Source organism: Herpailurus yagouaroundi, unplaced genomic scaffold, assembly GCF_014898765.1.
Source record: "Herpailurus yagouaroundi ecotype Mexico unplaced genomic scaffold, PumYag 195, whole genome shotgun sequence".
Taxonomy (NCBI): domain Eukaryota; kingdom Metazoa; phylum Chordata; class Mammalia; order Carnivora; family Felidae; genus Herpailurus; species Herpailurus yagouaroundi.
The window spans coordinates 7,809,706-7,826,135 of record NW_024412426.1 but is presented as its reverse complement, the minus strand read 5'-3'; the positions used below and the strand labels follow the sequence as shown (position 1 = coordinate 7,826,135).

Below are 16,430 nucleotides of genomic sequence, written 5' to 3'. Positions count from 1 at the left end.
TTCAGTAAGATTTGAATTAAAATAAGTCAACAGGTCACTTAATGTTAAAATGCTTTATATGTGTAAGATTTTCCTGTATACAATTATTATTATAAATATAACAAACCACAATGCTTCTTTCTGCATTTCACTGATTCTGATAGCACACTTATTCTTTTTTTTTTTTTTTAATTTTTTTTTTTTTTAACGTTTATTTATTTTTTTGGGACAGAGAGAGACAGAGCATGAACGGGGGAGGGGCAGAGAGAGGGAGACACAGAATCAGAAACAGGGTCCAGGCTCTGAGCCATCAGCCCAGAGCCTGATGCGGGGCTCGAACTCACGGACCGCGAGATCGTGACCTGGCTGAAGTCGGACGCTTAACCGACTGCGCCACCCAGGTGCCCCTATTATTCTTACTCCTTATTACATCATCATTGGCCAACCTATTCCATCCATAAATCCTCATTTATTAACATACAGCAAATGCATTAATAAATGTCTACTCAATGGGGAATCATTTTGCTAATAAGAGTAACTGGTCATGCATCAATCATAGCTAACTATTTAAACAGAGAAGGATGTACTGGGGAAATGTTCACTTAACACACAACGATATCATTCTGTTATTGCAATGATGCAATCATATTAACATCTGAGTCTTTGAAACCTCATTTCAAAATAACTTTATAGAGATTTTACAATAATCGAGGCAGGAAATAATAGGTATTTATAATCTTAACATTATTTCCTTGTAACCAGAAGAATACTACATTTTTGTATAAATAAGTTTTAAAACTCCACAAAATCTAGCAAGAAAATGACAAATAATCTCAAGATAAAAAAGGTAATCTATTTTTGTTGTACTAACGGGAAATGATTTATTTTTAGTATGAATTTCAAGAGAGAAAAAAATGGTCCAAATATTTCTTGTCTTACAAAAAATCCTTTAAAAATCATGTGTTCTAGATGATAAAATGTGTTAAAGGTGATTACATACTTAAGACTTTTCAAAATACTCTTGTACATCTAAGTTCTACACTTAGACCTACAGTTTGGCCTAGTGGTGCTATACATAACAGGAATGATTTACTCTCTTACTTATTAGTATTTAATGAAATTAGAGGAGAATAGGGATATTCTCAATTTGTGGTAAAAATCCTACCAGAATAAATAAGAAATACAAATAAGTAACAATCAACTTTGGGGAAAAAACATGAAGGAGATCTAGGCCATTTTCTTTTCCTGATTGCTATAAATACTTACCTGTACTGGAATATAAGTGGCTTTTTACTTGTTGTGTGCTTACTTACTATGTTTTTTTAATAGGAAGAGCATATTTTATACCTTCAGATTCAAAATATTTAAATAATGCTATATATAGGGAATGTACTGCTAAGAACAGCAACAACAAAGAAAAAAGTTCTGCTAACCGTAAGGGATATGCAAAAGGAAAAAGAATACTCTAGTTTTCAAGGTAGTATACTTTTCTAAGGTAGGAAAAAGAGTAAGGCAATTATAGGAATTCTGAAAGTATGTGTAGAGATTGGTCAATTTAATCACTAATCTTCACTTACTGTTAGTTGTAATTCATAACCTAAGAAATAATTACAGGAGAACATTACCAATTAATTTTCAAAACAGAGCTGGTTTACTTCAGGAGTTAAGAGAAGTCCCTTCCCCAAGCTATCTTTACACCATTACAAAAAATACAGCAACTATTTTTGCAAGAGATTCTATATCCTAATGTTTAAATTGAGAGATTTTGAGATTAAAAAAATAGGTAAAGTGGAAGAAGAAATGGAATGTATTATAAACAAGAATCAAAGTCAGTTTCTCAAATTAAACCTGGTAATCTGGTAAAATATGCTTACTGATTTTAGAGAATGAATCTTTCATAAAAATAAAAATGTTTGGTTGACTATTTCTATCAATTTGACAGGAAAATAATAGTTTTACCACTTTTTAAAAAGGAAAAAAAGAAATTCACAGAGTTCTACATGTTATCACAGCTGGCTAAGTAATCTGTACTAAATAATAAGGCACTTAAATAGATCACAAATTATTTATTATTAATTTGCAAAATAATTTCAATATCTGGACACTTCATACTCCCTTTTAGGAGGAAAAAAACTGCATGAATAAGTATTTCTCCCAGGGCCACTGCACTATACAACATGAGGTGTACCAATTACACTATATTCTTTACCCTTGGAGCTAGAGCACCACTCACATAGATTACAAAGCGAACCATGCCTTCTGGAGTTGTGCAACAGCAGCCTTGGTTCCTCCTGGACAAAGCCAATGACCAATACACCACTCTAAAAATGGGAGACAAATTTCTGGACTTACCAGCAGTTTAAGCAGCCAAAACCGGGATTTGTAATAGAAAGTTTTGGTGGGGTTGATAAGAAAGAAAAACATAAATCCATAAAGGACAAGTGGATACACATATGTGGGGATGACACTAAGTGGAGCAAAGAAGCATGCCAGAAGGCTTAGGCACCACAATATCCCGAGGAATCCAGCAATCTGATAAAGGATGGGAAAGAAAAGAAAAGAGAAAAATTGTTATTTTTATTTTTTCCATTACTCAGAAGTATCTTCAATAAAACAAAGGTAAGATAAATGTTTAGATGTTAAGTCAATAATCTTCCTCAAGTAAAAGATGGATTTCAGCACCCACTAAACCAGCGATATAGCTAACGTGAACTATATTTGTGGGACTTTATGTCTTGCTTTGATTACCTCAAAAAGATGTTGATGAGACAAATTGCTTCTTGGATTCAGTTCAAAGATGAGCACATGATTCACTCCAGCCTGTCTCCAACCATATGTGTTGATGCCCAGTAGAAAAAGGAATTCAATCAGAAGAAAGCCACCCCGATAGATTCTTATCAAGGGCCATATATTTCTATCTGTTTCAAGTTTAAATACAGCTGAAAAAATATCAATTAGTTAGTCAGAAAATTCATAATGTCTCATTTAACTGTCTTTCCTCATAATTCTTGATGACACAGTCCTTGGCATAAAGAGTTTTTATAAATAAAGCCTAAGCTTAGATTATCTCAAGATAATAAACTTGTTTCCAGGTTCTTTCCCTTCATCATTTCATTCTGCAAAATTTCACCAGAATGATTTCCCTAAAACTTCACTTTGGGCATGTTAGTCCATTGTTCCATTAGTTTCTTAGAAATACAGAGAATCACAGAAATACAGAGAATCACATATGGGATGACATAACTTCCTTGGCTTTGTTCAGTGATTAAACTGGTTATAGTATTACCTACCTCGCAGAGTTACCGTGAAGATTAAAAGAAATGTGATACATGAAAGCGACTGAAAATAAAAGCAAGTGAAAACTGAAATGTCATATAAATGATAACAGTTAATATTTACAGAATGCTTACTATGTGCTAAGGACTGTTTTCTATTATATTTTGACATATAATAATTCATTTTACTTGTTTGTTTGAGAGAGCAAAAAAAGGAGGGGTAGAGGGAGAAGAAGAGAGAGAATCTTAAGCAGGCTCCACACTCAGTAAAGAGCCAGATGTGGAGCTCGATCTCATGACCATTAGATCATGACCCGAGACAAAATCAAGAGCTGGATGCTTAAGTGACTGAGGCACCCAGCCGCCCCCTTTTTTATTTTTAAATTTATGTTTAATTTTTATACATAAAAATTCATATAATCCTCACAATGGTTCTGTGAGTTAAAAACTATTATCTCCATTTGACTGGTAAGGAAATTAGAGCACAGAGAAGTTAAGTAATTTGCTTAGGATTACCAAGCTAGTAGAGGGCAGAGCCAGAGTTTTAACTCAGAGAGTTTTGCTCCAAAGCGCACACTCTTAACCACTACATTCTGTTGTCCATATGCCCATACAAATGTGTAGTATCACTATTACCCTATAGCCTTCCAGTTACTGTAAATTCAAACACAGTCTTGGAATTCAAGTTCTCTATCAGTCGGATCTCCAACTCACTTTCCCAAACTTATCTCACAGGGCTCCTAAACATTAATTCTTATCTCCTGATAAATTTTATTAGTCTTTTCACAAGTTTGCTTTTTCACACTTGCTTATATTGTCCCCTGTACCTAAGATGGTCTTGCTCTTTGTACCAATTCAAATTTTACTTAATATTTCAGAGCCAAATCCTTATCTATTCATACATTTATTGAATCAGTGTTTCGTTTTGAGCCTAGTCTGTGCCAAACATTTCACTTTGGCTAATGATTTCTCAATTTTCCATATAACTATAAAATTTATTAGACTCACTTGAAATGTAGTTATATACTGGCTTATACTTAATTTAAATAACCATTTATTAGTTATCTTTGTATTCCTACAGTACATAGCATTTAATAATTTAAAAATAACAGCATAGTGAAAACCTTTGCTTTGGAGTCAAATACTAAAGACCAGACTTAAAATTCTAGCTATTCTAAGGCAATTATTTTATTTTTCCAAGTCTGCATTTCCTTGCTGGAAAATGGGGATAATATCTATTCTCATAAGTTTGTAAATAAGATTAAATGTGATCAACATATATTACATGCCTAAAACAATAACAAGTATTCAGTATATATCAGTTTCTTTTTCCTTTTGCTTGAGGAAACCTCATTTTGTTCATTAGGTTCACAAAAATTTATTAGATGCCTTTTATACCTAACACCACTCAAAGAACTGGAGATTCAGTAATAAACAACAGACAAAATATATGTCTTCAGGAAACTTCTATTCTGTATAATGTCATACTGTCATAAAGGTTTTGAAGAAAAAAAAAGTAGGGTAAGGGGATGAAGAATGATGTTATTAGGTGCTATTTTAGGTAGGGTGGTGAAGAGGACCTCTCAGGAGATGACATTTGCAGAGATCTTAAGGAAACAGAGAATGAATCATGTGAGTATATGGAAGAATAAGGCTCCAAATAGTAAGTACAAAAGGTCCTAAGATAGGTATGAGCCCGGTGCTCCAAGAACAGGAAGAAGGCCAAGGCCACTATAATTGAAGTAAATGAGAGGTAAAGTCATAAAGAGTTAGCCAAGAGAAGATCAGGTAGGACCTTTATACTATCTTGTCAAGACTTAAACTTTTACTTTAATATATGAAGCCAATGAAAGGTTTTATACATAAGTGACAAGACCAATTAATAATATTAAAGGGCTACTCCAGCTCTTACATAAAGGGACTAGCCAATGAAAGGTTTTATACATAAGTGACAAGACCAATTAATAATATTAAAGGGCTACTCCAGCTCTTACATAAAGGGACTACAAAGGATCAAGCATGATAGCAAGGTTAGTCAGCAGATTATAAATAAAAAACTCTATATGGATTTAGATCCTGATTCTTAAGCAAAAACCATAGATACAACAGCCAGGAAACAAAAATAATAATCCTAAGTCTCAAAGAATGCACAATAAAACTACGAGACCTAATAAATTCAGCCAAGTCGCACACTGTAAGATCAACACACAAAATTTAGTTGTCTTTGTATACATCAGCAATGAACACCCTGAAATGAAATTAAGAAAACAATTCCAATTACAATAGCACCCAAAAGAATAAAAAACCTAGGAATTAATTTACTCAAGAGGTGAAACACTTGTACAATAAAAACTACAGACAGTGCTAAAAGGAATCTCATGTACATGGACTTACAAGACTTGATGTTGTTAAAATGGCAATGCCAAAGTGTTTTGGAGATTAAATACAATCCCTATCAAAATTCTAGTTTTTTGTTTTTTGGTTTTTTTGCATATATAATAGAAAAGTCATTCCTCAAATTCACATGGGATTGCAACAGGCCCCAGATAGCTATAACAACACTGAAAAAAGAAGAGCAAAGTTGGAGGACTCACATTTTGTAGTTTAAAAATTTACTAAAAAGCAGTGTGGTACTGGCATAAAAACAGACATACAGACAGAATTGGGAGTTCATATATAAATCTATATACGTATGGCCAACTAGTTTTCAACAAGAGTGCCAAAATCATTCAATGGAAAAGAATATTTTCTTTAACAAATGGTGCTGGGATGACTGAATGTCCACATGCAAAAGAATGAAGCTGAACCCCTATCTCACACCATGTACAAAAGTTAGTTCAAAGAAAGAAAAAAATAGAAAAATCAGGCTTTATCAAAACTTTTTTGCATCAAAGGACATTATGAAGAAGGTGAAAGACAGCCTATACAATGGGAGATAAGATTTGCAAATCACGTATCTTGGTAAGGATTGAGTACCCAGAATATATAAAGAACTCTTGTAACTTAAAATAAGAAGACAACTCAAAAAATGAGCAAAGGACTTGGGGAGACATTTTTCCAAAAAATATACAAATATCCAACCAGCACATGAAAAGATGTTCAAAATCATTAGGGAAATGCAAATCAAAATATTAACAAGATACTACTTCACACCCACTGGGATGGCTATAATTTTTTAACTTTTTTTAACATCTATTTTTGAGAGACAGAGAAAGAGAGACAGAGCGTGAGCAGGGGAGGGGCAGAGAAAGAGGGAGACACAGAATCCAAAGTGGGCTCCAGACTCTGAGCTGTCAGCACAGAGCCCGATGCGGGGCTCCAACTCCCAAACCTGAGATCATGACCTGAACAGAAGTCAGACGCCCAACCGACTTGGGCCACCCACGCGCCCCTAGGATGGCTATAATTAAAAAAATAAATAAATAAAAAGGAAAACCATAAACACTGATAAGGGCGTAAAGAAAATGGAACCCTCATAAATTTCTGGTGAAAATAAAAAATTATGCAGCCTCTATGCAAAACAATTTGGTGGTACCTCAGAAGATTAAACATAGAATTACAACATAACTAAGTGATTCCACTCCTAGGTATATATCCAAAAGAAATGAAACCAGGTACCCAAGCAAATCCATGTATATGCATGCTTTCAGCAGTACAGTACACATTAACTACACATCTAGCACTCCAAAATACTATACCCATTTTCACTCATTCACTTGAATAGCTTCACAGTATTTCATTGCACAGAGGTAAATAACATCATTTAGCTTATTAAATAATTCCCAACTGATGGTACATTTGAGTGGTTTCTAGGACACTGTTACTACAAACAAAATGGCAAGGAATACCCTCCTTTCATATATGTCCTTGGCATCCTGTTCAAGTATGTTTGTAAGATAAATTTCTCGAAATAAAATTGCTTAACCAAAGTGACTGTATTTAAAAATTTACATATACTGCCAAATTATCCTCCAAAGACACTGAATTAATACTCTTACTATTAGTGTATGAGTGGCTATTTCACACCCTTCTATAAACACATCGTGACATTTAAACACATTTAAATGGTCAAATTCCTATCTCTGTCAAACCAAAAAATGAAATATGATATATTGTTATTGTATCAAATTAAATAACAGTTACTAGAAATCGGTAAGAGAACAATTTTTTAAAAATCTAATCAGGTAACTTCTCATCTTCTCAAAACTAAGTTATCTGAAATATGTGAATTTCAGACAAATTATTAAGTATCAGATCAAATCCCTTGGAGAAACTACAGCAATTACACACATTATTTTTTGATATGAATGAAAAAAGAATCGTGCTTGTACATGCATTACTACTGCTGTGCTTCTCTCTCTGTGTTATCTTTCAAGTACCCGCTGGGACATAAATAAGCATAGACAGCTGGCTGTGCACTTACCCTGCCTCCCCCCCCACCGACCACACACACAAAGATCAAACAAAGAAGAGTTGTGAGGTGAGAGAACATAATGCAGAAACCACACACATTAAAAAACAAATGAGGCTGTCTCATAAAACAGTCTATATTTACAAAAGAAAACAAAACCTGAGTTTGTCCCTGAATTAAAAAAAAATTTCTTTTCAACTCACATGAAAAAAATGAAGGTTATTTTTTCTTATTATTTAATTATGATGATGATGATGACAACATCACCACACTCATCTTGGAAATAAAAGAAAAAATTTCACACATAAATGACTGAGGTTTTCTTAGAAAGAACAACTCCCATCATATACTCCATATAATTTATATTGGTGTAGTGCTTCACAACTATATAAACATGTGTCACTTACACTTCTTAGCTGATGTCCATGAAGTGGTCTCAAGCTATCTCCTTCACACTAGGTGATTTTCTCATTTCTCTTCTTCATAACCCAGTCCCTCCTCCTATGCCCCACCCTCTTCCCCCACCAACTAAATCTCTACTCATCTGTCTCCTCTTGGAATGCCCTTCATTCCATCACATCCAGCATAAATGCCATCTCCTTCATAAAGTCTTCCCTGATGCTTTCATTTAAAAGTAATTACTTTGTTCCTTTGACCTGCTTAGAATATTTAACATTTTCCATCTTGGAGTATATTATTATTGTTTTAATATATGTCTTAATCTCCCTGGCATTAAAAACTTCCTAAGGAAAGGGATTTTCTTATATCTCTTAAGGCTTGCATCAAGCTTAATTATGAGGTACATAAAATTTACCTGTTGAATGAATGAATTCTAAAATAACCCTGTGAATTTAAGGTAGTACAGTCACTGAACAAATAAGGAAATTATTTAAAAGAAGTTAGATGAGAGGCGCCTGGGTGGTTCAGTCAGTTGAGCTTCTGACTTCGGCTCAGGTCATGATCTCATGGTTCATGGGTTTAAGCCCCTCATTGGGCTCTGTGCTGACAGCTCGGAGCCTCGAGCCTGCTTCAGACTTTGTGTCTCCTTCTCTCTCTGCCCCTCTCCCACTCATGCTCTGTTCTCTCTGTCTCTCTTTCTTTCAAAAAATGAATAAACATTTAAAAAAATGAAAAGAAGTTACATGATATCCTTAAACCAAAACAATTAACAAATAGTAGTGTTGAGACTGAGATACAGGCTAGGCCTTTTGAAGACAAGTCAGTGTTCCTTCCTTAACAACTGGCTTGATAATCTAGGGTTGGGTTTTTTATTACAATACTCCCATGCAGTCTATATAAGAAGACTGCACTCACCTAAAGAAACAGAACTAGATTAAAATATGATAATAAATTATACCAATATTAAATCATGAGCTTACAGTGAGCCATAATTATTAGATGTAATTTTCAGTAGTTGGTAGGAAGGAGAATTCTAAAAACACAAATGAAAACACACTGTCAATAGGTCAAGTTCATATGCTCTCTAAGAGTCATTACAGCTTGGGTTATAATTTCATAATATGTAATTGACAATCTTAATTAAGAATGTTAATGAGGAGAAACAACTTTGGTAAATTTTTTCTTAAACATCTGCTATATGTGTTGTACTGTGTTAGGAACCTAAAATACGAAAAATGAAAATACACAGTCCCTGCAATTGAGAATAGTAACTGTGACAGTGATAGAAACTTTCATGTTCAGGCACTATTATGATTACTAAACATTGAAAACAGAATATAATGGATATTTATACAAAACCATCGTATTTTTTACGTTTATTTATTTTGAGAGCGAGAGCATGTGCGGTGTGCGGAGGAGGGGTACAGAGAAAGAGGGAGGGGGGGAGAGAGAGAGAGAGAGAGAGAGAGAGAGAATGGCCAGCAGGCTCTGTGCTGTCAGTGCAGAGCCTGACACGGGGCTCGATCTCACGAACTGAACCACGAGACCAAGACCTAAGCCGAAATCAAGAGTTGGATGCTTAACTGACTGAGCCACCCAGGCACTCCACAATACCATCTATTTCTAAGTTTCTTTGTAGACTTTCCTGAGCAAAATTTAATCCTTTATTAATGATTCAAGTTATCATTATAAGCATAAGTACACAGACTCTTGAGGTATACCATGACTATTTGCCCTTAAAGTAAAAGTCCTTGAATGCAAGAACCTTTGAGATTTGTGTCTTTTTTGCTGTTTGTGTGTTTTTGGTTTATCATTTAATTCCATCTCTGTCCTCTTTCATCCATTCCAATTTCCACCAATATTTTGTTTATTTTTTTAATGTTTATTCATTTTTGAGACAGAGAGAGAGACACACAGAGGACAAGTAGGGGAGGGGCAGAGAGAGGGAGACACAGAATTTGAAGCAGACTCCAGGCTCTGAGCTGTCAGCACAGAGCCCAACGCGGGGCTGGAACCCACGAACTGTGAGATCATGACCTGAGCTCAAACTGGATGCTTAACCAACTGAGCCATCCAGTCTCCTCTTCCACCAGTATTTTCTGAGCTCCTTCTATGACCCAGGCAGTATTCTAGGTGCTAGAGATACAATGGTGAAGAGGAGACAAAAGTCCAGGTATCAAGGAACTTACATTCCAGTGGGAAAACAGATAAAAGAAACATAAATATGTAATATTATGTCATGTACTTAAAAGTGCCCTGAAAAAACTAATGTGGGCTGAGGAGACAGAACAGGCTATTTTAGGGTAGGGTGATTAAGGAAGGACTCAGTGAAGAAGTGGCATTTGAACAGAGACTGTATGAATGAAGTGAAGAAGTAAGCCACACAGACATCTTAGGGAAAAAGCCTCTTAGGCAATTGCAAGGGTTCATAGATGGGATGATATTCAAGGAACACCATAAATGTACTTGGAAACACGGTGAGACCAAGTGTGGGGAGGATGACAGGGTATAGTCAGAAAGCCCATAGGGGCAAGACCCTATAGGGTCTTTTAGCCTATGGAAAGAAGGTTCAACTTTATTGTAAGAGAAGCCATAGAGAGATGTTGAGGAGGACAGCAATATGATCTAACTTACATTAAAAAAAAAGAAAAGAAAAGAAAAGATACTGGTGGCTATGAGGAGGCAAGAGTGGCTGCAGCGAGCGCAGTGAGGCCAGTTCAGAAGGCTGGTGCGGTACACTAACAGGACACGGCTGCTTATACAAGGATGGCATTGGTGGAAGTGGTCAGATTCAAAATGGGTGAAGGGGGTGGAAAGTACAGGCTTCTAGTTACAGAATGAACAAGTCACAGGGATGAAAGGTATTATAAAAGTGTTGTATGGTGACAGATAATAACTACACTGTGGCAAGCACAGCATAATGGAAACTGGTTGAATCACTATGTTGTACATTTGAAACATCTGACACTCTGTGTCAACTGTACTTTACACACACACTGTTAAAGATAGAGCAACAGGCTTTGCTGGTGGATTGGAGATAAGGTATGAGAGAAAAGAGAGGCTAAAGGTTTTTGGCCTGAGAATCTGATTTAAAAAAAATGATGATATATAGAAAAGAAAGTGTATTTGGGGGTAAAAAATACTTTTGTCCATGTAAGTTTGAAATGCCTATTACTATCCAAATAGTCATTTAGATATCAGAGGAGAGAGTAGACGTACTTGAGAGTCACTGCCATACAGGTGACATTTATGGCCATAAGCCTGAATAAATTGCCTGGTTAGGAAATGAATGTCGACAGAGGGAGAATTTGAGGATTTAGTCCAGCAGTACTGCCCAACATTTAGATGTCACAAAGAAAAGAATAGTTAGCAAAGGAGACTGGAAAGAACTTCCAGCAAAGTTTAACAAGAAAAGCTGCAGAAGGTGGTTTCCCAGCAAAACCAAGTGAAGAGTTTCAAGAAGGGATGATTCACAATGTCAAATGCAGCTGAGGGCTATGTCAACTTCTGTTGGGAGGTTTAGTAAGATAATGCCTCCCTTGCTGTTATATCATTTCTAGATGTTGGGAGTGCACTTGCTTCCAGCAATCCCTTCTACCTCTTTCTAATTCGTAACTTAGAAGATAGGAAATTATACAACCCAGTTTCTTAAAATTATATGGAGTAATTGTAAATATGTTCTGGAAAGGATGTGAGAAAGACTCCAAGAAGCAAAGTAAATACATTTTAGTGCACAAATTTTGTAATCTTATTTACTCTCATCTGTGAACAAGGGAGTTGAGGTTCTTGATAACCGAACTCTGAAAATGTATAAAGAAATTGTACATAAAAACTAGAAAACATGGAGAACAAAAGTCATAAACTAGTAATGTTGTAAAAGGAAATATGTCTGAAAGGAAAAGCAAACTAAACAAATGACCAAACACTGCCCCATCTCCCCCAGTCATTTATAAGAACAAAAAACAACCCTGACAGATTTCTCTTTCAGAAGCAGCTTTGTTAGTTTGATACCAGCTTTGACAGAAGGACAGAATATAACATGGGCATATTAGTAAGAATAATTTAGCTTAAAATTTTAAATGACTTACCGGCAAGCACAAGGGTAATATTCAGTACAATGAATATTCCACAAAACAGGCCAACTCTAAAAGTAGTCCATGCTGGTGCAGGCTGTAGAAAGAAAAACAGCATGCCAGGTATCGGGCAAAATACTGCATACATTTAGCATATGATCTAATAAATTAGTACTATGAATCCCAAAGTTCTACCATGAAAACAAAGATATTTTATGAACTGAATTTTTATAAATCAGAACCAGAGAAACATCCTTCATCCTCCTATAATATGAAAACAGAGTAGCCAGTTATTCAAATTCTTTTACAGAAATCTGAATTACTAAATAAACAAGATTATAATCATAGACGTCAAAGTATACATACACTGAGTTTTCCTTATAGGAGAAACCTGAGTGCAATTTCATTTTTACAATGTATACATCTTTAAATTTCGTAAGTCACTCTTTACTCAGAGTTCACGTAATTGGTAGAAGGAACCATGAAGACAGTGACAAGATTAACAACAACTATTTTCTATACTACTTACACTATTAATACTGGGATAATTTAAAGTGAATTTTTATTTATTTATTTTAATGTTTATTTTTGAGAGACAGAGGGAGAGCGTGAGTGGGGGAGGGGCAGGCAACAAGAGACAGAGACAGAGACAGAGACAGAGAGGAAGAGAGACAGGATCTGAAGCAGGTTCCACACTGACAGCAGTGAGCCTGATGTGGGGCTCAAACTCATGAACTGCAAGATCGTGACCTGAGCCGAAGTCAGATGCTTAAGCAAATGAGCTACCCAGGTGCCCCTAAAGTGAATTTTTAAAGGCATGCTAGAGGGGCACCTGGGTGGCTCAGTCAGTTAAGCGTCTGACTTCAGCTCAGGTCATGATCTCACAGCTCGTGAGTTCGAGCCCCGTGTTGGGCTCTGTGCTGACAGCTCAGAGTCTGGAGCCTGCTTCTGCTTCTGTGTCTCCCTCTCTCTCTGCCCCTAACCCACTCACATTCTGTCTCTGTCTCTCTCAAAAATAAATAAACATTAACAAAAAAATTTAGTTCTGTTTTTAAAAAAAAATAATAATAAAGACATGCTAGAGATTCTCAAGAGACTGGTATATCTGAATCTCCAGAGTATAAAGGTTAAAGAATATTTTTCTCCATTTTAATGCAGATTTATATCAACTGCTTTCTAATATAAAAGAAAGTACCTGATATTTTAAAAGTAAAGGGATGAGAAACACAGGAAAGAGAAAATATTGTGGATTTAAATATCTGCAATGAGTGTTATAAAGAGATTCTGCTGGTTTTTAAGGTGATATTATATTTAAGATGGTTTAAATGTTTTCTAAAAACCTTTAAATGAAAAAAAAATTGAGACTCCCTCCGACTTACATATTATTAATCAGTAACAGGTATCTGCAATTGTTAGTTTAAGACTGAAAGCATCCAGAGGGAAGACAGTCATTTGTATTTAAAATTCTTTTTCTTTAGTTTAAAAAATTGTGTAATTTATCATATAGGAAAGAACACATAAAATGTATTTGAACTGTTAAGGAACTGAATAATAAAGTGTGCCTATACCTATCACTCATCTTTAGAAAAAGAACATTTCTATTAACTTTGACATCTCTAACCCTTCCAGATCCATAAACCTTCCCCCCTTGCCAAAGATAACCATTTACGTGTTTTTTTTTTTTAGCTTTACCAACTCTTCATGCATTCAGAAACACCTTAATTTTTTGATATTAATTTTATTATTAATAGTTTTACTGAAATAAACTAATATATATTAAAGCATACACATTTAAAGTATCTAATTTGATGTTCTGATATAAGTAAACACTTATGAAACTATCACCATGATCAAGACAATGAACATATGTATCACCCCCCCCCCCCCCCCCCACGAGATTCCTCACGCCCTTCTGTAACACTTTTCCTCTCACCACACCCATCCTACCACTAGACAATCATGGACCTTTCTGTCATTATATAGTAGTTTGCATTTTCCAGAGTTTTAGGTAAACAAAACCATATAGAGTATGTACTCTCTTTTGGTCTGGCTTCTTTCACTCAGTGTAATTATTTTGAGATGCATCCATACTGTTCCATATATCAATGTTTATTCCTTTTTATTGTTGAGTAGTATGCCATTGTATGGATATACCATAATTGTTTATCCATTCACCTAATTGATAGATACGAGTTGTTTCCAGTTTTAGGCTATTATGAATAAAGCTGCTACAAAACATTTGTGTACATATCTTTTTTTTAAAAAAAAGGATTTTATGTATGTATGTATGTATGTATTTAAAAGTAAGCTCAACACCCAAACTCATGACTCCAAGATCAAGAGCTGAATGCTCTACCAACTGAGGCAAGCAGGAGCCCCTGGTATACACATCTTTATATGAAAATATGCTTGCAATCTGCCTTGGGTAAATACCTATGAGTGTAATGGCTAGATTATATGGTAGATGAAGGTTTAATTTTTAAGAAACTGCCAAATTGTTTTCCAATATGGTTGTATTATTTGATATTCCAATAGCAGCATATGAGATGTCAGAGCTTTTGTTCCTCCAACATTTAGTGTGTCATCATTCTAATAGGTATATATTATCTCATTATGGTTTTAATTTGTATTTCCCTATGACTGATGATATTGAACATCCATTTACGTTTACTTGCTACTTATCCATCTTTGATTGTGTGTTTGGTCAGATTTCTTGCCCACTTTTAGTTTACGTCGTTTGTTTTCTTATATTTGAGTACGGGATTCTTTATACGTTTTGAATACAAATCCTCTGTCAGATATATTTTGTAAATATTTTCTCTTGGTCTGTTGCTTTTCTTTTCATTCTCTTAATATTGTCTTCTGAAGAGAAGTCTTAAATTTTGATGAAGTGCTTTTGGTTTTATTTGTTAGATCTCTGCATAAACCAGCCATCAGGATGTTTTCCTGTATCTTCTTCAAAAATGTGTAGTTTTCGGTTTCATTTAGGTATACTTAAAATTAATTTTTGTATATGATGTGGAGTTCTAATGTTTTTCTTTTGCAGTTGGAAACCAATTGCTCCATTTATTGAATGGAGTATCCTTTCTAAGCTGAACTGTCCTTACATCTTTATTAAAAATTAGTTGTACTTAAATCTTTACATCTGTCTTTACATCTTTATTGAAAATTAGTGCCCAGGGGTGCCTGGGTGGCTCAGTAGGTTGAGCATCAATTTCAGCTTAGGTCATGATCCCAGGGTCATGGGATTGAGCTCCGTGTTGGGCTCCACACTGAGCATGGTACCTACTTAAGATTCTTATTCTCTCTCTCTCTCCCCCTCTGCCCCTCTCCCCTACTCATACACTCTCCCTCCCTAAAAAATAAAGAAAAAAAAATTTATTTAATTAAAAAAAAAAGAAAATCATTTGTCCATGTATTCATTGGTCTATTTTTGGACATTTTATTCAGTTTCATTCATCTACTTGCCTATCTTGACACTAATACCACACTGTTCTGATTATAGTAGTTTTAATAAGTTTGATATGAAGTAGTCTCAATCTTTCAACTTAGTTGTTCTAAAGTTTTTATGGTTATCCTTGGTCCTTTGTATTTCCATATAAATTTTTACATTTGCTAACCAGTTATACATACATAATAAATATAAAGACCTATTGAGATTTTGAGCTGGATTGTGTTTTATCTATGGATCTATTTAGGAAGAAATGATACCTTAGAAATATTGGGTTTTCTAACCCATGAAAATGGCATATCTCTCATGCATTTGTCTTCTTTATTTCTCTTAGCAATGTTTTAGTTTTCAATGTAAAGATGCTGTACATCTTGTGTCAGATTTATCCCTATATATTTCTATTTTAATTATAAACAGCATTTAAAAATTTGATTTCTAATTATTCTTGATTTTATATATGTATATATATATATATATACACACACACAAATATATGCAATTTATTTTATATGTTCATCTAATATTCTGCAACCATGCTAAACTCACTTATTAGTTCTAGTAGCTATTCTAATAATTCACTGCATTTTTCTACACAGGTTATCATGTCATCAGCAAAAACCCCACCAGTTTTAGTTCTTTGTTTAAATCTGAATGCCTTTCATTTCTTTTTCCTACCCTCCTGCACTGGCTAGAATCTCTAGTACAATTTTGAATAAAAGTGGTTAGATTGAATCTCCTTTTTTGTCCCTAGTTAGGGAGAAGGCATATAGTGTTTCATCATTAAGTATAATATTAGTTGTAGGTTTTTGCCTTTTATTAGGATAAGGAAGCTTTTTTTGTTA

At 34.7% G+C, this 16,430-nt stretch overlaps 1 protein-coding gene across 1 annotated transcript in view; it reads right to left on the bottom strand.

The window, feature by feature from the left end:
* The window catches only part of XPR1 (xenotropic and polytropic retrovirus receptor 1), a 217,012-nt gene that overhangs the window by 52,659 nt on the left and 147,923 nt on the right, over positions 1-16,430 (bottom strand). Inside the window, exons 7-9 of the mRNA XM_040446496.1 lie at positions 12,153-12,234; positions 2,728-2,918; positions 2,332-2,511 (exon numbers count right to left, since the gene is read on the bottom strand). Coding sequence (XP_040302430.1) covers positions 2,332-2,511; positions 2,728-2,918; positions 12,153-12,234 — 453 coding nt within the window. The remainder of the gene's footprint in view (positions 1-2,331; positions 2,512-2,727; positions 2,919-12,152; positions 12,235-16,430) is intronic.